The sequence below is a fragment of the Bos indicus genome, chromosome 6, assembly GCF_029378745.1.
Source record: "Bos indicus isolate NIAB-ARS_2022 breed Sahiwal x Tharparkar chromosome 6, NIAB-ARS_B.indTharparkar_mat_pri_1.0, whole genome shotgun sequence".
In the NCBI taxonomy this organism is placed as follows: Eukaryota; Metazoa; Chordata; class Mammalia; order Artiodactyla; family Bovidae; genus Bos; species Bos indicus.
Genome location: NC_091765.1, coordinates 71,245,136 through 71,264,918, shown reverse-complemented (window position 1 = coordinate 71,264,918; position 19,783 = coordinate 71,245,136). Strand labels below are relative to the sequence as shown.

At 41.8% G+C, this 19,783-nt stretch overlaps 1 protein-coding gene and 1 non-coding gene across 3 annotated transcripts in view; both read left to right on the top strand.

Moving 5' to 3' along the window:
* The window catches only part of KDR (kinase insert domain receptor), a 44,943-nt gene extending 35,722 nt beyond the window's left edge, over positions 1 to 9,221 (top strand). The window contains exons 28-30 of one of the 2 annotated variants that reach the window (XM_019962774.2): positions 4,630 to 4,729; positions 5,227 to 5,312; positions 7,301 to 9,221. In XM_019962774.2, the coding sequence (XP_019818333.2) occupies positions 4,630 to 4,729; positions 5,227 to 5,312; positions 7,301 to 7,523 (409 nt within the window). In that variant the 3' untranslated portion in view covers positions 7,524 to 9,221. The remainder of the gene's footprint in view (positions 1 to 4,629; positions 4,730 to 5,226; positions 5,313 to 7,300) is intronic. The other variant, XM_070791437.1, reaches the window with a different exon arrangement.
* Positions 9,222 to 19,438: 10,217 nt separating this feature from the next.
* On the top strand, positions 19,439 to 19,545 carry LOC139183752 (U6 spliceosomal RNA). The gene has a single exon (XR_011567369.1). It is a non-coding gene; the product is annotated as a U6 spliceosomal RNA (small nuclear RNA).
* The last annotated feature ends 238 nt before the right edge of the window (positions 19,546 to 19,783 follow it).

Below are 19,783 nucleotides of genomic sequence, written 5' to 3'. Positions count from 1 at the left end.
GGCTTATTTAAAACACATGCACTGCAGTATTTTCCTGATTTGTAGAAGGGTTCTAAAGGCAGCTTTCTTTTTATTCTCTCCCAGCACCTGTGCATAAGGAAAGAGTTGATATGGTTTCTACAATATGATATTAAAATTGTCTTTTCCTAAGCCTGGGACTACTTCACTTCACTTTGTTCCCATTCCCACCCCTTTGGGTGTTTTCCTCCTGTAACCGCACCCCTGACCATATAGGCCCAGCCTTCCCCCTTGAGTGTGCACAGGCTGCAGGGAGCACCTTGAAGCTCAGGGTTGGGGGGGAATGGAGCTCTAGCCTGTGGCCAGCGTGCCAGATGGCAGGTGGGGAGTCACCCTGGTCAGTGTGCCCTGTGGACTTGCACAGGGAGGGCAGCAGGAGTGCTGCCATGGGAGAGAGGAAAGCTCAGAGTGGGTAGAAGCCAGCTAGTAAGCTGTCCATTCCATCTGTGTCAAGAACTTTTGGCATTTTTGAAAGAACGTTTTCTTACCAGGTTTTGCCAGAGTTAGGCAAAGTAGATACTATTATCTTTTGATGTAAGTGTTGAATATGAGACTCAGAGCAATTACCTGGGAGAATATGATATTGTGGTTAAAGATCCAGATTTTAAAGTCAGATAGAATTGGGTTTCCCTGGTGGCTCAGATGATAAAGAATCTGCCTACAGTGTAGGAGGTCTGGGTTCGATCCCTGGGTTGGGAAGATTCCCTGGAGGAACGCATGGCAACCCACTCCAATATTCTTGCCTGGAGAATCCCCATGGATAGAAGAGTCTGGAGGGCTACAGTCCAGGGGGTCACAAAGAGTCAGACACGACTGAGTGACTAACACTTTGACTTCATAACTGGGTTGGATTCCCAAGTCTGCTCTTTGCAGCTCTGATCTGGGGCAAATTTTCAGTGTGACCTAGGCCAGGACACTGGTGTTGTACAAAAATGATGACTTTGAGAATTACATGACATAATGAGTTTCTAACTGCTTGGTATCTGGAGAATACCCAATAAATAATAGCTATTGTGTGAGCTGCTTAAAACACATCCTGGGGATGAATCTTGTTCTTCCGATATCTAACTCAGGACTGTTTTCTCCCAAACCAAGGAAGGGGCCTCAAATAGAAGGAGGAATGAAATGAAAATCTGAAAATCCATAGTTCCACCCTCATATTTAAAAAGTCCTAGTTCAAGTTTAACTGGCCTTCTGGTGTGGTAATTATTCCTGCAACACTGTTGCCTTCTGCTTGATCAGAAAGCCATTTGATCATGAGCTGTGTTCCTTGGGTTTTCTGTGACGAGGTGGGGTGAGGACCCAGCCGGCAGCCTCTTGGCTCGCTTGGGCGCTTTGCATATGGTGCTGAGAGTTGATGAAGTCATGCATGTGTGATGGAAGTGCCAAATGCAATGCTGGATCTGAAGCAGGGCTGCTAACATTTATCCCCAGAAGCATGGACAAATGTGACACCACACTCCCAGTGCAGGCCTGGCTGCTATTTGCTGTCTGTGCTTTTTGAATTGGTCTTTGCAGTCCAGTTTGTCTTTTATCCAGCCATAATTTGAAAAATAAAACGGAAATTGGAATCTCTCGTCTGCATCCCCACTCAATCCCCTCCACTTTTTTCCCTTTTCTAAAAATAAGACACCACGCTCACATTTTAATCATTTAGGTTAAAAGAGAGGCAGAGTCCAGGCGTCTCCACACAGCACACTTCATTTTGATGCTCTCCTGTGGTTCTGCTTCCCTGAGGAGCAAGAGGAGAGGTTGGGGTCCCTTCAGGGGACTTGTTCCCTTATCTTCATGTTGCCAGTCAAGGAGGAGAGCAGAGGTGTCTTTCTCACTTTCTTCCTGCTTATAATTTTCAATTTCATTGTGTTATAAATAGAGCAGGACAGAGACATCCCTGTGGGAGCCAACCTCCTGATTTTTTGCCCCATTAACTATTTTAAAAAATATTTGTTCAGCATTTATTTAGAGAAGACGCTGAGAGGTGTGTAGGGGAGGGGTGAGGAGGCAGGACCACTAGTGTCTAGACTCTGCTTTGTCTCTAATTTCCCTATGAATCAGCTCCGGCCCCCAGTTTGCATGCTTCCTGCAAGAAAACACATCTTAATTGGGCTCATCTTCCTTACAGGGTAGTTTGGGGACCATCTGCAGTTGGTCCACTGTTTCCCCTGGGAGTTTCACCCCCCACTCCAAGCAGCTTATCAAAGACTTCTTTTCAGTTCTCTCCCAGAGAAAGGTTCTGGCACATACTTTTTTTTTTTTTTTTTCTCATTTTGGTTAATTGCTAGTGATGATTTAAATGCTCCTTGTAGATTGATGCCAGGGACAGCCTGCTGGCTAGATGCTCCTGGATTTGGCTCTGATATTAGACTGCTTGAAATGAACCTGTTCTTTCTTCACCTTTTGTCTGTCTCATAGCCCACATTCCCCCTCCTCCACTCCGTATCACTGCACGCTCAGTGCACACATGGGAGCGTGCAGGGCTGCATGCATATCAGGTGCTTAATAAAGAACTGAACAATCATATCCAGTGCCCTCTTCTCCCTTCTCCTTCCTAATGCTATTCCAAGGGCATCAATGTGGAGTGAGGTAAAAACAAACAAAAACAACCCTACATGGCCTCTAAAAACCTAAGTTTGAGCTCCAGTTCTAGTTATTACCCCCCTAAGCCATCACTTCCTCTTTTCCAAATAAGAAATAAGAAAAACCTACTGTGTAGATTTGTTAAGAACAGATGCAACAATGTATATGAAAATGCCTTGCCAACTGAGACTGGCTGAACAATGTTTGGAATTATTGGGCTCAGAAACCAAGAAAGTGGCCTTTCAAAGGAAGCTCACCAACTCTACTTGATGCTACAACCCAAATACCTCTGGAATCTGTCTACTTCTCCAGACCTGGAGGCATCACCTTTTGGTCAAGCTGCCCTTCCTTCTCCTAGATAAGTGGAACAGCTCCCTAATTGATCTCATGATTTTGGGTCTTACCTTCCTGAACCCAGAGTCATCTTTCTAAAAGGTGTATCTGACTTTGTCAATCTCATGCTTAAAATTCTTCAGTGGCTGCTCATTGCCCTCAGGATGATAATCCAGGTAGTCTAGTTATGTGATTTTGGACAAGTTCCTTAACCTTTCTATGTCTTAGTTCCACATCTGTAGTTGGGCTAAGGAAACCCACCTAGAGAGGTACCATGGAGATGCCATGAGATAGTAGTTGAGGATCATTTGACACAGTGCCTGGCACATGGGAGGGTTCCTGAATGAGTGAATGAATGAATGATTGACTATGGTACCAGTAATTTGGTAGAACTATCACTTTTGGGGACTGGATTTAGGAGAAGTAGGGTTTTCAATCTCCTTATTTTTAATACATTGTGTCCTCTTTCCCATGGGGTTTCCTGAGTGTGGATGTCACTGGTGAGCCTCATTCTCTCTTTGTAGAGGAAAAACCAGCCTCCTCGGGCAGGGGAGGAAGACTTGGTTTCCATTATCCTCCTTTGCCCAAATGAGTCCTCTCTTCACTTGGTCACAGAAAACACAAGGAATATGCAATATATCTGAAAGGCTCCTCAGGTGGGAAGTACAGTGGGGTTCAAGTGAAGAGTGAATTTGCTATCCCTTCCTATGAAAACAACTTTGCTTCTCTCCACTTGGGCTGATTTTCACAAAACCACTCCCACTCACCCAAAGTCACATGGCAGGGAAAAAGCACCCCTAAGGAACAGGTGATGTGCTATCTGACATGTCCTGTCCTCTGGACTCCTGAAAGAAACTGGTAGTCTTTGAAATTCAAAGGAGGAAAACGAGCTTTGGTTGATGGATCATCACTGTTTCTAAGATCCTTTATCACCCACCACTGATCACCTCATTCATCCTCCAGATATCTTTGTGAGTGAGGGAAGGAAAGCTTTGGCCTGTACATCTTAAAGATGGGGAAACAGGGACATAGAAATATATTCGTGGCTTTCCCAAGTCTGTGTAATCCATGGTAAACTTGGAAATAGACGGAATATCTCATGATTCTCAAACTACAGCCCCAGCTCTGTGGGCCAAAAATAGAAGATTGTGAGATTCAGCCCACCTCGACCCGTTAAGCCTCTATTACATATAGCAGGAGAAGGTGCTTTCCAGAGTCTGCTGGGTTCAGCATCTTTTACTGAACCCAGTGAAATCTGGGAGTGTTTCCTCTGCCCATCTTTCGTGGAATGGTTGCTCTGTGGACGTTGTCTAGATAATTTGCCTAGTAGATGGCCAGAAAGATGTGAAACACTCGGCGATATGCTGAGAGCTTAGTGGAGGAATCGCAGGTAATCAAGAAGCCAAGTAGTAGGCAGACCACTGAGCCTTCCGTCCAGCCCTGGACCTCAGAAGCAAGATTCAAAGGAAAGGGGGCTCATCTAGGCCCCTCCGTTATATTATACTTTTAAATGGACTTAACAGGAAATTAAGCCTTCGGTGTGTGCTAGCAGAAATATTTGTTTTGTTTTTCTTTTTCCAGAGGATGTTTTGCAGGTCGCTATTAAACTTGTGGTTCAAAGATAATGAACTTAGGTATCACTTGTGGAATCTGCAGTCAATATATACCACTACTAAAATATAAATATTTGTTTTTTTGCAGTCAGTATCTGCAGAACAGTAAGCGAAAGAGCCGGCCCGTCAGTGTAAAAACGTTTGAAGATATCCCGTTGGAAGAACCAGAAGTAAAAGTCATCCCAGATGTAAGTACATCTTTTAAAAATAGTCTTAGAAATAATACCAAAGATGAAACATTAGCTAGATAAATATTAGCCTAAGCATTGGAGTCTTGGAGCCTCATTATGAGGCTTCCCTTGTGGGTATGTGTCTTGGGATCATTATAGCGATGGAACTTATTGGGCTGCCTTGTTTTTTCCATAAGTGAAACCCCTAGTTAAGGCTCAAGACAATTGAGCTTCATGCCCAATTCCATTGAAGTGTAAATAATATTGTGGAAAGAGGGATAGAAACGGGTCTCCTTAGCTTCTTCCTAAATTCCTCTCTTCTTCCAGGCCTGGGTCTATTGTGGAAGCAGTTGCTTCCTCTCATAGCCGGTACAGTTTCTGGCTATAATACCTTTACCTCTCTCTGCAGAACATGAAAATGCTGTCTCAGAGATGGGTTAGGAAATCAGTTTGATTAAGTGATTGGTCAGTATATACACTCAATCAACTGTGCCATCTCATTGTCTCTTAAAAAGGACAGCCAGACGGACAGTGGTATGGTTCTTGCATCTGAAGAGCTGAAAACCCTGGAAGACAGAACCAAGTTAGCCCCATCTTTTAGGTAAGGTTCAGCCAACTAGAAAAGACAAATTTCAAGGGGAATTTTTGGAAGGAACTTAGGACTTTGAGCATAAGCGCAGAGTTTTCTTTTTTTTGTATCTTTATTGGTTAGGCAAATTTGCATCAACCTAACTAATAAAGAACAGAAACAAACACATTACCTGGCAAGTCTAAAAAGAATCTGAAATAAGAGGATTTGGTTGGTTTTTACCAGATTTTATGTATACTAAGGAATTTCTGAGCATATTTGCTTTGGTCAGTGGTTTGTGTGATATTGGCTAAGTGACAAAGAGATCACTGGCTTAATCTTTAATAAAACTCTTGAGATAGTTAAAATCTTTGTGGACTCTACAGTGAAGAATTTTCAAACCTGAACAGAAATGGGTGCCCCTGTCTTTAAGTAAACCATTGTCTACTTGCTTTAAATACTATTGGCTGAATTATTGAGTATTTAATTGTGGGGAAAACAGTGAATTTGGTTTTGAATATAATATCTTCCACATGGTTCTATAGGAATTTGTAGTTGTTTTGAATAGACGTACCTGCCTTTACAGTTGGCTTCCTGTATCTTCTCTGGTAGTTCAATCAGTAAAGAATTTGCTTACAGTGCAGGAGACCTGGGTTTGATCCCTGGGTCAGGAAGATACCCTGGAGAAGGAAATGGCAATCCACTCCGGTATTCTTGCCTAGAAAATCTCATGGACAGAAGAGCCTGGCAGGCTCTTTGGGGTTGCAAGAGCTGGACATGACTTAACGACTAAACCACCACCACCTGCTTTTAACTTAATAAATAAATAAGAAACTCTGTATTTACAACAATAGTGGGATGTAGAATGGTTATTTATTTGCTGGAAGTTTCACTCAAGGTATGAATTGAGAAGATTTTGATCTACCTATAATCTAACTGTTGGATAAAATGGGAGCCCCCTTGCATTATTGAGTGATGCTCTTGTTAAGAAAAAAAAATTAAAATGTGCCATTGTGCAATTTTATCATTTGTCCTAGGCCCATGATGAGAAATTGTGAGAGCCAATTATATGTTTTATTCACCGATTTAAAGTATTTTATTTGCTTAGCAATGACTATATACCATTCCATTGTCTGAGACACCAAGTCCATTGTATTGAGGTTAGATTGAAAGAAAAGATGCATTTCTAGTTATTTGAAATAACTTTTAAACCATATATGAACACAGAGTTAATAAAATCCTTTTTTTTTTTTTTTGGTTTGTAACATGCATAGATTGATAAAACACCTAGTAAGGTGGGAAATCACTATACTTCAGAATGACTTAAGCTCCACACAGCCTACACCCAGCTATAAAAGGCCTTTTTAAGCTTTTTTCTAAGCTTTGACATGATTACCGTCTACCACAGTTCCACACCATTGAAAACATTTTCTGGTTGCTGCTGAGTGATCCAGTCCTCCATGCTTCCAAAGAATGTGGTTTTGATGAGTAAAAAGCAGTTTTTGACATGTCTAGCTTGATTGTACACACACACTTCAGGCTTATTAAAGTCTAAAGTTGCTCAAGAATTTTATTAACACCATACACGGGCCTTGTGATCCCCTACTTGGCAGTGTGTGACAAGTACCATTGGACTTTCAGAACATCCCAGTTTCCTCCCACGTCATGAAAGAGTCCCTTTGGCTCCTATTCTTGTACACAAACTTGTCAGTCTGCAAGGCCATAAAAAGGTTCCATTGGTTGGAGCCTTTGCATAATCCAAAAGAACTGCCTTTCATCTCATCTCAGGCTTGAAAGATTTGGACCTGAATAAGAGGACTTATCTGAAACTCAGATTTCATCCTAGTACCTGAAAATAGACGTTGTCTGAGTAAACCTGCTATGTTGATTAACAAGTGGGAGGGATGAGCTGTGTCTGCAGGAAACTGACAGCCCACACGGGGTAGGGAATGGGGTTAGGATAAGATGCACAAGAACTGCCTTCTCTCTGCCAACTTATTTGGTTGCCATCTCTTCCGCAGTGGACTGATGCCCAGCAAAAGCAAGGAGTCTGTGGCATCCGAAGGCTCAAACCAGACGAGCGGCTACCAGTCGGGATACCATTCTGACGACACGGACACCACTGTGTACTCCAGCGAGGAGGCTGAACTTTTAAAGCTGATGGAGATTGGGCCGCAGGTCGGCAGTGCAGCTCCGATTCTCCAGCCTGACTCTGGGACCACACTGAGCTCTCCTCCGATTTAAAAGGAGGCACCTGCATCCCCCAGTCCTGGAAATCACACGAGAGGTGCTGCTCCGATTTTCAAGTGTTGTTCTTTCCACCACCAGGAAGTAGCCACATTTGATTTTCATTTCAAAAAAAGGACCTCAGACTGCAGGGAGCCAGTCCCCTAGGCATTTCCTGAGATGCTTGTGACCCAAGAATGTGTTTGTGTCTTCTCCCCGTGTTGACCTTATTCCTTTTTTCATTCATTTAAAAAGCATGGTGGATGCACCCTACCCTGGGTTGCCCCAAGGGTTGCAGCAAAAGAAGTTCAAGAAATGACTTCACTCTCAGAGAAGTAGCGGTGCCCGGGGAGCGGACACCTCGTAAAACTAGAAGATAAACCAGACAATGGAAGTGCTTTAGGTGTTGAAGATGGGAAAGACCTTTAGAGCTAAATCCATCTAGGAAGCTTTGCTTGTTGGAGCCATGTCTTACCTCTGGGGTTTGGATTGATGGAAAGGAAGACGCTGACTTGCTTTGGGAGCGCCCTGGAATCTGCGCATGCGTTGTGTTGGCTCTGGTGTGGAGGTGGTGGATGTAGGGTTGGTGAGGAAATGTAAAGGCTTCAGACAAGGTGACTGGTTTTAGAAGGTTGCGTGCTCTTCTCATTTGGGCTAAATGAGAGTTCCTTGTGCTGTTTCCGACTCCTAATGAGAGTTCCTTCCGTTCTCTTACGTGTCTCCTGGCCAAGCCCCAGGAAGGAAATGATGCAGCTCTGGCTTCTTGTCTCCAGACTGATCCTTTGCTCAAGATGCCACAGAAAAGGACACTCAGACGGAGGCTCCGTGTCACGTTGAGGATTTCTGACTGTGTGAACCAGCTTCTGGTTTCTTCTGGATGGACACCTACCTATCTGTCCTGATGTGATATGTCTGAGCCTGAACGCAGTAGATTCGGTGTGGAGCTGTGGTGTCAAAGCTTCAGGAAGGATTTTACTCTTATTCCTTCTCCCTTCTCCGTGTCTTTCCCCTTCCCTTCAGTATTTTCCTGACTGTCCCTTCCCCACCTCCCCACTCCCAGCCAGTCAGTATTCTAGTCATTTGACCTGTATGCCCTAGTAAAATATGATTTGGTTTGTTCACTCTCTGAGTAATTCTTAGCCAGATTTCAAAATTACCTTGTAGCTCAAGTTATAACAATACCTATTGTATTATTTAGACTTTTAACACGTAAAGCTCTTTCTACTGGTTCTGCCCTTATTCTTTTCTTTTTAAAAAAGATGTATTTTCTGTTTGGTGCCATAGTATGAGAGGCTGGGAGCAATGACTATAAAACTATAAAATGCTATGGCACATATATTTATAGTCTGTTTATGTAGAAACAAATGTAATATATTAAAACCTTATATTATATATAATGAACTTTGTACTATTCACATTTTGTATCAGTATTATGTAGCATAACAAAGGTCATAATGCTTTTAGCAATTGATGCCATTTTATTAAAAAAAAAAAAGCGAAAAACTTGAAGGAATCCTTTGCAAGGTTGCATCACTATACCCATCATTTCTCTCACTTCTGAAATGGAGGAGGGAGATTCTGACAGCGTTTCCTGTGGCTGTTTTTTATTTTCGCTTGTTCTCTTATTCTTCTTATAAAGGATATTTTCATAAAATGCTTATATACTTTATAAACAAATGTATTATTAGTTTAAAAAAATACAATGGTATAATACTATCACAGCTGTCTTGAGGGTGAATATTTCTGGCTTGAGGTGTAATTGCTTCTTCCCCTCTTCTTCATAGCACAAATAATTCACACACACACAAACTCTTGTTAAATTCCGAGCACTTTTGAGATTCTTAAAACATGGACTGAGAGATATGTGATAAGTACTCTAACAGTATTTCTGGCTCTCTAGTAACCCCCATGCCTCTCAGAACAGCCAACCATGAAAATCAGGGACCAAGATATCTGAGAAAGGTGACCAGACCCAGCAGTGCAGGGAAGCATGGAGCATATTTATAGTTTTCAATAACGCTTTACTCTATCCTTATGGGGCTTCCCTGGTGGCTCAGGCAGTAAAAATCTGCCTGCAATGCAGGAGACATGGGGTTTGATCCCTGGGTCGGGAAGATCCCCTGGAGAAGGGAATGGCAACCCTCTCCAGTATTCTTGCCTGGAAATTCCATGGACAGAGAAGACTGGTGGACTACAGTCCATGGGGTCACAAAGAGTCGGACACTACAGAGTGACTAACACACACCATCCTTACAGTGTCAGAACCTCTGATCCAACATTGCCATTTTGAGTGATTACTTTTGCTTGAATTCAGTGAGTAGAGTTATCTAAAGATTATTGGCACTGAAGAGTAGTCCTATTCTTTGTGGGATTTTTTTCATAAAAGATTTTGAAATGTTTATATAGTCAAAAAATATGCCTGTGTATATTTTTAAATGTCTTCTAAGTTTTTAAAATCATATTGAGGAAGATCTTCCCAATTCTAAAATAATGCACAATTCTAAATTGTCTTTTTTCTTTTATTACATTGAAATCCTTTGGGGATTTGGGAGTGAGGATGAGATGGTTAGGTAGCATCATTGACTCAATGAACATGAATTTGAGCAAACTCCAGGAGACATGAAGGACAGGGGAGCCTGGCATGCTGCCATCCATGGGGTCACAAAGAGTTGGACCTGACTTAGCTACTGAACAGCAATGACGATGGACTGAGGTAGGGATCTAGCTTTGTTTTCTTCAAGCAGTTGTAGCAGCGTCATTTATTAAATATACCTCTTTTCCCCTGTGGTTGGGGAAATACACAGTGTACCATTTTTCATACCCTATCATTTCACTTAGACGTTCTGTACAACTTTATGATGGAAAAGAGGGCAGTTCCAGGTTTGTGTGGCTCCTGGGCACTGCACTTACAGGTTGAGCCATTGGCTGGAGTTAGTGAGGCAGGGTCTTCTGAGAGATGAGAAACTGTAGGTCAGGTCTGGTCTTGTCTTTCCTATTGTTACAATGTTGTCCAGTAAATGAATGGAAGGAGAGTCTAGGCTATTCAAGATGGAGAAGACTTCACAGAAAAACAATGTTCTTCATTTTAAGAAAAAGAGATTTTGTTTCTCATAAGTGGCCCCTGGCACTGTTTCCAATGCCAGGGGTTTGGATTCAGTTGAAACTTCGCACTTCATAAAGAAATGCTTTCAGCAACTCAGACAGAATAATTCAGAGGGGAGGTTTAGCCCTCCCCTTCCTTCTTCTGTTTCCCATGCCCCTTGTTCTTAGTTCCTTTTCTCTCCTCATTTGCCCCTGTGTTGAAAAGAACCTTGTAGCTTTTAAAAGTGCTTCCTGCAGGGCCTTATTTTCAGAATTTTCACTGGAGATGTTTGGTGTGTTTTAGGTGAGGCCACGCTGTCTCCCCTTGGCTCCTGGCCGCTCTCATTTTCTCCCTTGATTTACTTCGTTCTTCTCCCTCCTCTCAAACCCTCTGTCCTTTCACCTCCTGTTTCTCTCTTTCCATTAAACTTCCTCTCCTCTCAACCTCCCACCTCCCCCTCCACCAGCAGTCCTTCTCCCCACACACACCACAGGAGAGAGGAGAGTGGTGGGAGGTTTAAGTTCATTACCCACAGAGTAGCTTTTCTTATCAATGCATATTCCTTTGTTTCAATGAAAGAAGAAAAGGAAAAACTAAAACCCACCACTTTGTAGTTAGCCCAGTTTTCCTGTCTCCCCTAGTATGCCTTAGAAGTCTGACTCAGATATTTATCACCCTGATTGTAAAATATAGCAAACCCAGAAAGTGAATGCTTTTCAGAGAGTAGCTCTTTTTGAAAAACAAATTTCTCTATTTTTTTAAATTGGCATATAATCAGAGAGTAGCTCTTAATATACAACTTTTCACATTTGTGTGCCCTTGTCCCATAGGGGCAGTAGGCATATCATGCCCAGGCTTTCAGGTAAGGAGTGAGCACAGATTAAAGGGGCTTCCACTTTGTTTTTATAAAATTGTGTTTTCTACATGAGTCTCTCCCATAAAAGCGTTTAGACATAAGTGAAAATCTGGGCAGTCTTTGTGAAAGTAATTTTAGGCCTGATGTTTTGGGGGGGAAGTTACAGAATGCTCCCAGGTAATAGAGGTTAAAAAGGTAAACAAAAGACATTTACTCTGGTTTTGATCAGAAGGGAAAGAAGAAGGGAAATCTGAAGTAGCAACTTGGAGAGAAATATAACAGTCAAGTTAGCTTGAAGTTCTGGAGCTAAGGTGGTAGGACATAACAGACTCAGCTGAGGTCTGACTCAGAGATAAGAAAGAGCTCTGAGTTAGACTTATTCTAAGGAAGACTATTGATAAGAGCAGGATTACAGTAAACTGTGACAGATATGTGACGAGTGAATGTTAATGAGAAGACATCAGATTGGATCTTAGGTTTTTTTTTACACAACACAGTATATGACCTTTCTGTAATGTCTTGATTCTGTAGAACAGTATTACATTCAGCAGTTTCACTCATAGTTTTCGGTTTAAAAATAAAAGAATGAAAACACATGGTTTGATTTTTTTTTTTTTTTATGTTATGTTAGTCTCACATTTTGTTTATACTAAATACTTTAGAACCTATGACACCATACTTAGTAGGAACTGGCGACAGCATACCCCCATACTTGAATTGTTTGAAGGTCTCGACTTTTAGATGCGCTACAAAAAGAAAAAGGCGGGGAATGAGAAGCTGACCTCTGCTCCAGTTTGTCCCATTCTTTGTCCTCTCCCTTCTTCAAGGAGTAATATTTGGGGGGAATAAATCCAGGAAAGGGGGTTGAGTGCTTCAGTGGGAAGGATAGTAGCACTGACTGACTCTGATCCCATGTGCCTTTCACAGGATGTGGGGCAAGAAATGACTCATCAAGAAGCCTCTGAGCCATTGTTAGGCAAAGAGATTTCATGGGAGCCTGGTGCTTTACATAGGGAATCTCGTTAAGCCAAAATGACTTATCATGACAAAGGGGATTGAAAACATTCCGTTCATTGCCACAGAAAGAGCAGAAATGGACTTAGGAAAGCCCAGAGCCAATGTTGAGAATTCAGGCTGGATGCACAGTGGGCAACAGCATTCCACATTCATTGCCTAAGCTAACGAGAAAACTGGCAGCCTGTAGTGCGAGAGCAGGCCTTCCAGAGAAATCAGGACCAAAGACTCAGCCTTTAATACTCAATTATAAGCAAGTAATATTGGTTTGTTTGTATTTAACTGTACTTTAAATATGCTACCTTGTGCCAGACACTCTTTTGAAAAGAGTTTATTAATATTAACCCATTTAATTAATAGAGACTCTAAAGCAAGATAGAGGCATCATAGTGTAGATCCGGCGACAAGCCCATGTAGAAGACAGTAAAGGAGCTCATTGATGGTTTCTACCAATGTTTGTTAGGCACTTACTATGTGCCAGGCACCTTAACAGTTAGTGGTCAGAACTGTCTTCTTAGCTGCTTGGGTTAAAAGTTAGCAGAACCCTGGAAAGGAGTAATTTCAATCTTATCCCAGAATTCTCTACATATTCTTAGGATATCCCTTTAACCAACTGAGCATATTTCTCATTATTGGCTCATTCTTCTTTCAGTCATTTTTGAACAAAGATCTGAGTTCAAGGACATTTCTAGGTATTACAATACATAGATTCTATTGTGGGGGAACTTAACCTGGGTCAGAATGCTCATGGCAAAAATCAGGTAAGAAGCTCTTTGACAGCAGGTTGGGGGAATGAGGCTTTTCTTGGTCTGGTTCACCTCATGTTGAAAAATTTGCATTTCACTTATATAGCAAAAGGAGATTCTGATAATGCATTCAGAAGAATTCCATGTTGGCAGGCATTTTATGGCAACACAGAAGGAATCTTTTGTTTTGTCATAAGTAACATTGTTTGACCTTTATAGTACTCGTCCACATTTTAAACTTTTCCAGTTAGTGAACATTCGAAGTAGAGAAAGAGTAAATTCCATCACTGCCATTAGTTTTACTAGGAATTCTTCAGTAGGGATTGCTGTATACAATGACTTCCCTTTGGGTATTTCAAAATACTATCAGGTAAGGTGTAACATTTCATAAATATATCTGTTTTACAAATCAAAGTGTGCTCCTGTATAAACCAACTTGAGAATCTTTTAAGCAGCATATACCTGAAGTCAATAGAAACAGAATTTTCTTTTAGTTCAGTCACTGTGAATAGATCATGATATCTGTACCTTTCCCCCCACCTCTGCTGTCTAATATGGTTGGCAAATTGCCTTGAGGACCTGTCATGAAGACAGAAAAAAAGATCCTCATTCTTCCCTTATCACCTCATTTATCAGTAAATTTCAGTGTTCTGCCCAGCTTTCACTCTTGTAGTCTTCTGAACTGCAGGAGAGCTTATTGCTTCTCTGACTGATGAACAAGACAAGAAAATGTCATGCCAGGAACCATTCCTGAGTCAGAACTTACAGAATTGGCAATGTTCACTTTAAAAGGAAGTACCAATAAGTTTTAATTTCAGATGATATATATATTAGAGCAAGTTTAATAGTGTTTTTAGATAAACATATATTATGGATTGCACGTTCATTATGTTTCTCTGTTTCATGGTGATAAACATTTCAATTAGCTCTGCAGTCACTCAGACCCGAGTAGCCTGAAAGACAGAGAAATAACCTTGACCGTTGATTGTCTACCATATGCCAAGCATTGAACTATTCACTCCACATATACTATCTCATTAAATCCTTGTCATACCCCTTATGTTAGGTGCGATCATCACCAGGTTACAAGTGAAGACTGGCAGTTAAAATTTGAAGCCCCAGGAGGCAAGGTCATGCCAGGATTAGATCTTGTCTGCTTATATCTTGAGGACATGCTCATATTTGGGATGGGAATCAGGATGGAATCCTAATGGAAGGCAGTGCACTGACTTGTCTTCTGATAAATCAAAACCAAAGAAAAGATACATGTGAAGGTAGTCTGGTACCTTTAAGTGTCTTCGTTTTTTTAATATAATTTTATTTATTTTTGGCTGTGCTGGGTCTTTGTTGCTGCATGAGCTTTTCTCTAGTTGAGGTGCTTGGGCTTCTCATTGTAGTGACTTCTTCTGTTGCAGAGCACAGGCTCTTGGGCATGCGCGCTCTAATAGTTCAGCACCTGGGCTCAGTAGTTGCATTTCCCAGCCCTAGAGCACGGCTCAGTGGTTTTGGCTCACAGGCTTAGTTACTCCGCAGCATGTGGAATCTTCCTAGACCAGGGATTGAACCTGTGTCTGCCGTATTGGCAGACAGGTTTGTTACCACTGAGCCACCAGGAGAAGACTGTCTTAGTTAATATATGGTTGCCTTCAGGATTCCCATCTTTCAGGCAGCTTTATCTATAAATTAAAACCATTTTGACTAAATGTAAAAGCTTAGTGTAACAATAAACATCTGATTGCCAGAGGGAAGAAAGTGTGTTACTAGCTGTATGGTCTCATGAAAATTACTTAACTGCTTTGAGTCTTCCTTCCCTCAGCCTGATGAGGATTAAATGATGTATGTACATAAGACATCTACCATACTGCCTGATAAGTGGAAAGTATTCAATAAAGGTAATTATTTTCCTATGATGATGCTGGGGATAGGGAAGTTAAGTTTATAGCGTGTTGAATGATTCAAAGATTGCTAATTAACTTACCATTGACAAACTGGATGGAAGCCTCCAGTGGAATTTTCTGCCGTCCCTGATCCCTTGGATTTGAAGACTGGCATAAGGACTCAGCATGAGGAACAAATTGCTGGATGACAAGTGCCTGGGAAGACCGAAGTGTGACAGAGTCAGGATTCAGAAAAACTCACTGGTCAGAGACTCAAATAAATTAATTTGATTTTTCTGCACATATTTTGGGATGGGGCACCACAGTTTAGCAATAACTTTACATTGGTTTACAAATATCAGTTTGCCCCAAATCAGCTAGCCAGTGACCAATTTGCTAAGAATCAGTTTGTCAGATACTTGGTTTGCCTAATAATTAACTCATCAGGTACTAGGTATATGTATGACTGAGTCCCTTCACTCTTCACTTGAAACTACCACAACATTGTTTGTTAACCAGCTATACCACAGTAAAAAATAAAAAGTTAAAAAATTATTAAAAAATAATGGAAGAAACAGCACTGGGGGATGGGGTATAGAAGAACTCTGTTCTTTCTATGCAGTGTTCCTGTAAATCTAAAGCTGTTCTAAAAAATAAAATCTTGAAAAAGTGAAAAGAAATTATCAATAAGCCCCCAAATTTAAAAAATTATCTACAAAGTTTACATCCATTTGTACTGACAATTTCTGTGAAGTGGTAATGGATTGGTTTTCACTCTGTCTTCATAAAAGAATTTTATGGAAACTTCAATTTTTCAGAAATTGATGGACATAGGCTTACATTTCCCATGAATACATTTAATCATTTTCAATGATTCATTCAAGTTCATAAATTTTAGCATAAAATTATAATATTTATTTGCCATTTATATGTAAATTCTGTAAAGGGATCCAAACTAACCACACTGATGTGAAATGCTGAATTGTTCTTTCTGACTGCTAGAAATACTAGATGAATGCTCATATGCCCATTGAGGCATTGTAAAGTGACATTCAAAGCAATCAGAAGAACTTAAAAGTGGCTGGAGCAATTCCATTATATTAAGAATGTTAGCTTCATCAAGACAAGAATTTCTGTCTATTTTGTTCATTGCTTCATCTCCAGTGTTTAGAACAATGTCCAGACAGTGGTAGGTACTCAGTATCTGTGGAATGCAATGATAAAATCTATCATTTGGTAGATAGAACTTTAGCCAATTGGCTCTCTGCAAATTGATTTTTGGTATTTTAGCTTGCTTTCCTAGGCATCAGCAAGACCAAAACACCTTAAGGACTTTCGTTGACTGCATTTTCAGGGTATGTTGGGGTTTCCAAAGAGGTGAGGAAATTTTAAGTTGTATAACTAGGTGAGTATGGGGAGATAAAGAAGGGAGGGTTCCCACTGTCTCCAAGCTGATCAGACCAACTTAATTCTAACTCTCCATTCTTGCAACCACACTTAAGAGTTAACAGGTTGCCTCACACCCAGAGGACGGTGCCTGCAACGGCCTTACTTACAGAATGGTTGGCAAACTGGAACTGGTTGGACTGGAGAAGATGTAAGGGACTAAGCAAGGACTCTCTTTTCATATATGAAGAGGTGTCCATGGAGAGTATTCTGACTTTCTTCTGTGTTCCCAAATGGCGATTAGATCAATGGATAAAAACCATGAGAACGGCAGACCCTGGGTCATCTGATGCCTAATGCTCTTTCCTTTGTGCCTCCCGGGGTCTGCCTTCCTGGTAGTAAGCAGAGACTGTTCTGTGAAGTTGTTGGAAAGGAGTTAAGGAGTTATAAGAGTTGAGGATCAGAGTACCCGTTGACTCAGCTGGTCTCCAAGTTCCCTTTCTGCCCAGAATATTAGAGACAAAGAAGCTGAGTGCTTGAATAAGACAGACCCGTGTTTGAATCCCAGCTCCACCATGTAGTAGCTAAGTGATCATGTACAAGGTACATGAACAAGGCTCTCTGAGCCTCCGTTTCCTCATTCATGCAATGGAGATAACAACAGTACAGACCTCAAAAGGTTGTGGTGAGTATTAAATAAAGTAATAGATTTAAAGCATTTAGTACAGTGCCTGGCACCTAAGTGCTCGACAAGTGCCTTACTTATTACTATGAATCAATGAAAACGAATGTACTAGGTCTTCCTTTTTCAAGAGATGATAATCAAAGTTTCAGTCTCCAATTGTTAAAGTAGACACTTCTAAGAGCTCACCAAGTTCTTCTCAGGGTAGGGAAGTTATTTTCTGTTTTCAAAAGAGCTGCTTCCACAGATGACGCCCAACTATATACACAACACTTCAGTCCTTGCTGTGGATTCCAGACTTCTGCTTTGTTCAGGGGCCTGGGCGGAATGGAGACAGGAAGAGGCGCTGAGACACAGTGGCCGAGGAGCAGGAGTCCAGGCCAGGTCAAGTAGGGAAGTAGCCACATGAGTCACAGGCTGGAAAACTCCAGCAGGGCCCCTCTGGCTCCAGGCTCCTCTCACTGGGAGACATTTCCTGCTCTTTGCGCTCTGCCGACCTCCCTCCCCCAGGAGTTCCTTAAGACAAGGTCTCTCACTGAATTGTTATAACCCAGGGGAAGGAGTGTTTTTAGTGTCTGCCAAGGCCAGGAATCTCCCGAGACTTGTGATAACTGTGTGTGAAACAAGTTGGTTCTCTGGCTGGAGCCCACCTTGCCATCTTGGCAAAAGGAAGCCATTAGTGTTAACTGGTTTCCTCACGGGTTAGAGGGATTAGCTCCTAAGTGAGTTAAAAAGCCATGTGTTAGTGCTTCCACAGCACCCCGGGAACAGGCAGAGGCTTCACTGTGATTTTGCATGAGGTGCTCATGAATCCCCCAGGCTTTGACAGCACAGGAAATCACCTGGGGAGAGGAGCTGATGTGGGCCACCCCAGCCCTGAGTGGCCTTCGACAGGTTTATGGAGGGCAGAAGGCAGGGAAGACGCTCCTCCCTTGGCTTGGGGCTCTGAGCTGGTTCAGGTTGCGACTCTATTCCGGCGCCTGCAGCCTGATGAGGCCCCAGACTCTCTTGGGGTCATTTGGAAGCAGCCCAGGCCCTCTAACATATGGCCCTGATAAGGATCTCACTCTCCAAGATAAGGAGCTGTTTAGGGGAATCTGAGGAAGCCCGGGGTTTGTTTCCATAAAGCTGCACAATGTAAAGTGTAATCCCTACACAGATGCAATTAGCTGTTAAACATATTAAGTTGTGAGGAAGGGGTGCTCTGCTGGCTCATAAATGAATGTGAGTCTGTCCCAGGGGGACTGAGGGCAGGTATTTTTCCCTGCCAGATCATTAGAATGGTGACAGATAATGGATCAAGAGGCTGAGCTTTCTGCAGTTTCTGCAACCATGAAGCCCCTGAGGAGGAAGGACCTGGGGGAGCCACAGCCACCAAGGACCAATTTGTCTCCCTTCTATTGGCAGGGTGAGAGTCATCTCTGAGAGAGGCTTTTAAGTCCCATCACTGTTCCATGTGGCAGCCAGCTCGCTCAGTGTCTCCTGCTAACACAGGCTTTGGCACTGTGGCATTAGGTTGCCCGGTGACCTTGGTGAAGGTCGAGTGCCCTCCAGAATGGCCAGCTGTGGATGCCTGGCAAGGCCATTAAAGCTGAATCTGGGCACTTCTTGGTGGTCCAATGGCTAGATTCCATGCTCCCAATTCAGGGGGCCCAGAATCCATCCTGGTTAGGGAACTAGATCCTGTGTGCTGCAACTAAGGGTTCATGTATTTCAACTAAGACCTGGCACAGTCAAATAAATATATAAAAATAAATGTTAAAAAAAAAAAAGTTCCCTTCTGCTAAAGAAATAAAATAAAGCTGCATCCGTCAGAAGGAGATTCAAAGTCTCATTTCTGGGCAAGTAGCTACTAAATGGCCCTCCCCTCAAGTACCAATGGCACCTCCTCATAACCTCCATTGATTTCATAGAAATAACAGAAACAATATTAATCAATAAATTATTAGGAACTTAGTCTGTGCTAGGCTGGGTACAAAGCAGTTTATAAAAATATAGTTTTCATAACAAGCCCATGAGCCAGGTACTGATATTATCACCAGTTCACAGATGAGGAAATAGAAGTTTTGGCAGGTTCACTGATTTGTACAAAACTGTACAGTTAGGAAGAAATAGTGGGTTTAGGTTTTAATCCCAGAAGCTGATTCAAATGCTGAAACTCACAGTAAATAGTTTAGGACCCATTAGAAACATCTTCCACTAGGCTTGTGGAGAAATTTGCCATTCCTCAGACTCCAGTTGGTATCAAGATCAACCCAAAATAAGATGTATTACAAAAATATGTTGTAGAGTGCTGGCTTCGGCAGCACATATACTAAAATTGGAATGATACAGAGAAGATTAGTATGGCCCCTGCACAAGGATGACATGCAAATTCATGAAGTGTTCCATATTTTTGGATGAAACTGGAGCCTATTATACAGAGTGAAGTAAGGCAGAAAGAAAAACACCAATACAGTATATTAATGCATATATATGGAATTTAGAAAGATGGTAATGATGACCCTATATGCGAGACAGCAAAAGAGACACAGATGTATAGAACAGACGTTTGGACTCTGTGGGAGAAGGCAAGGGTGGGATGATTTGAGAGAATAGCATTGAAACATGTATATTATCATATATGAAATAGATT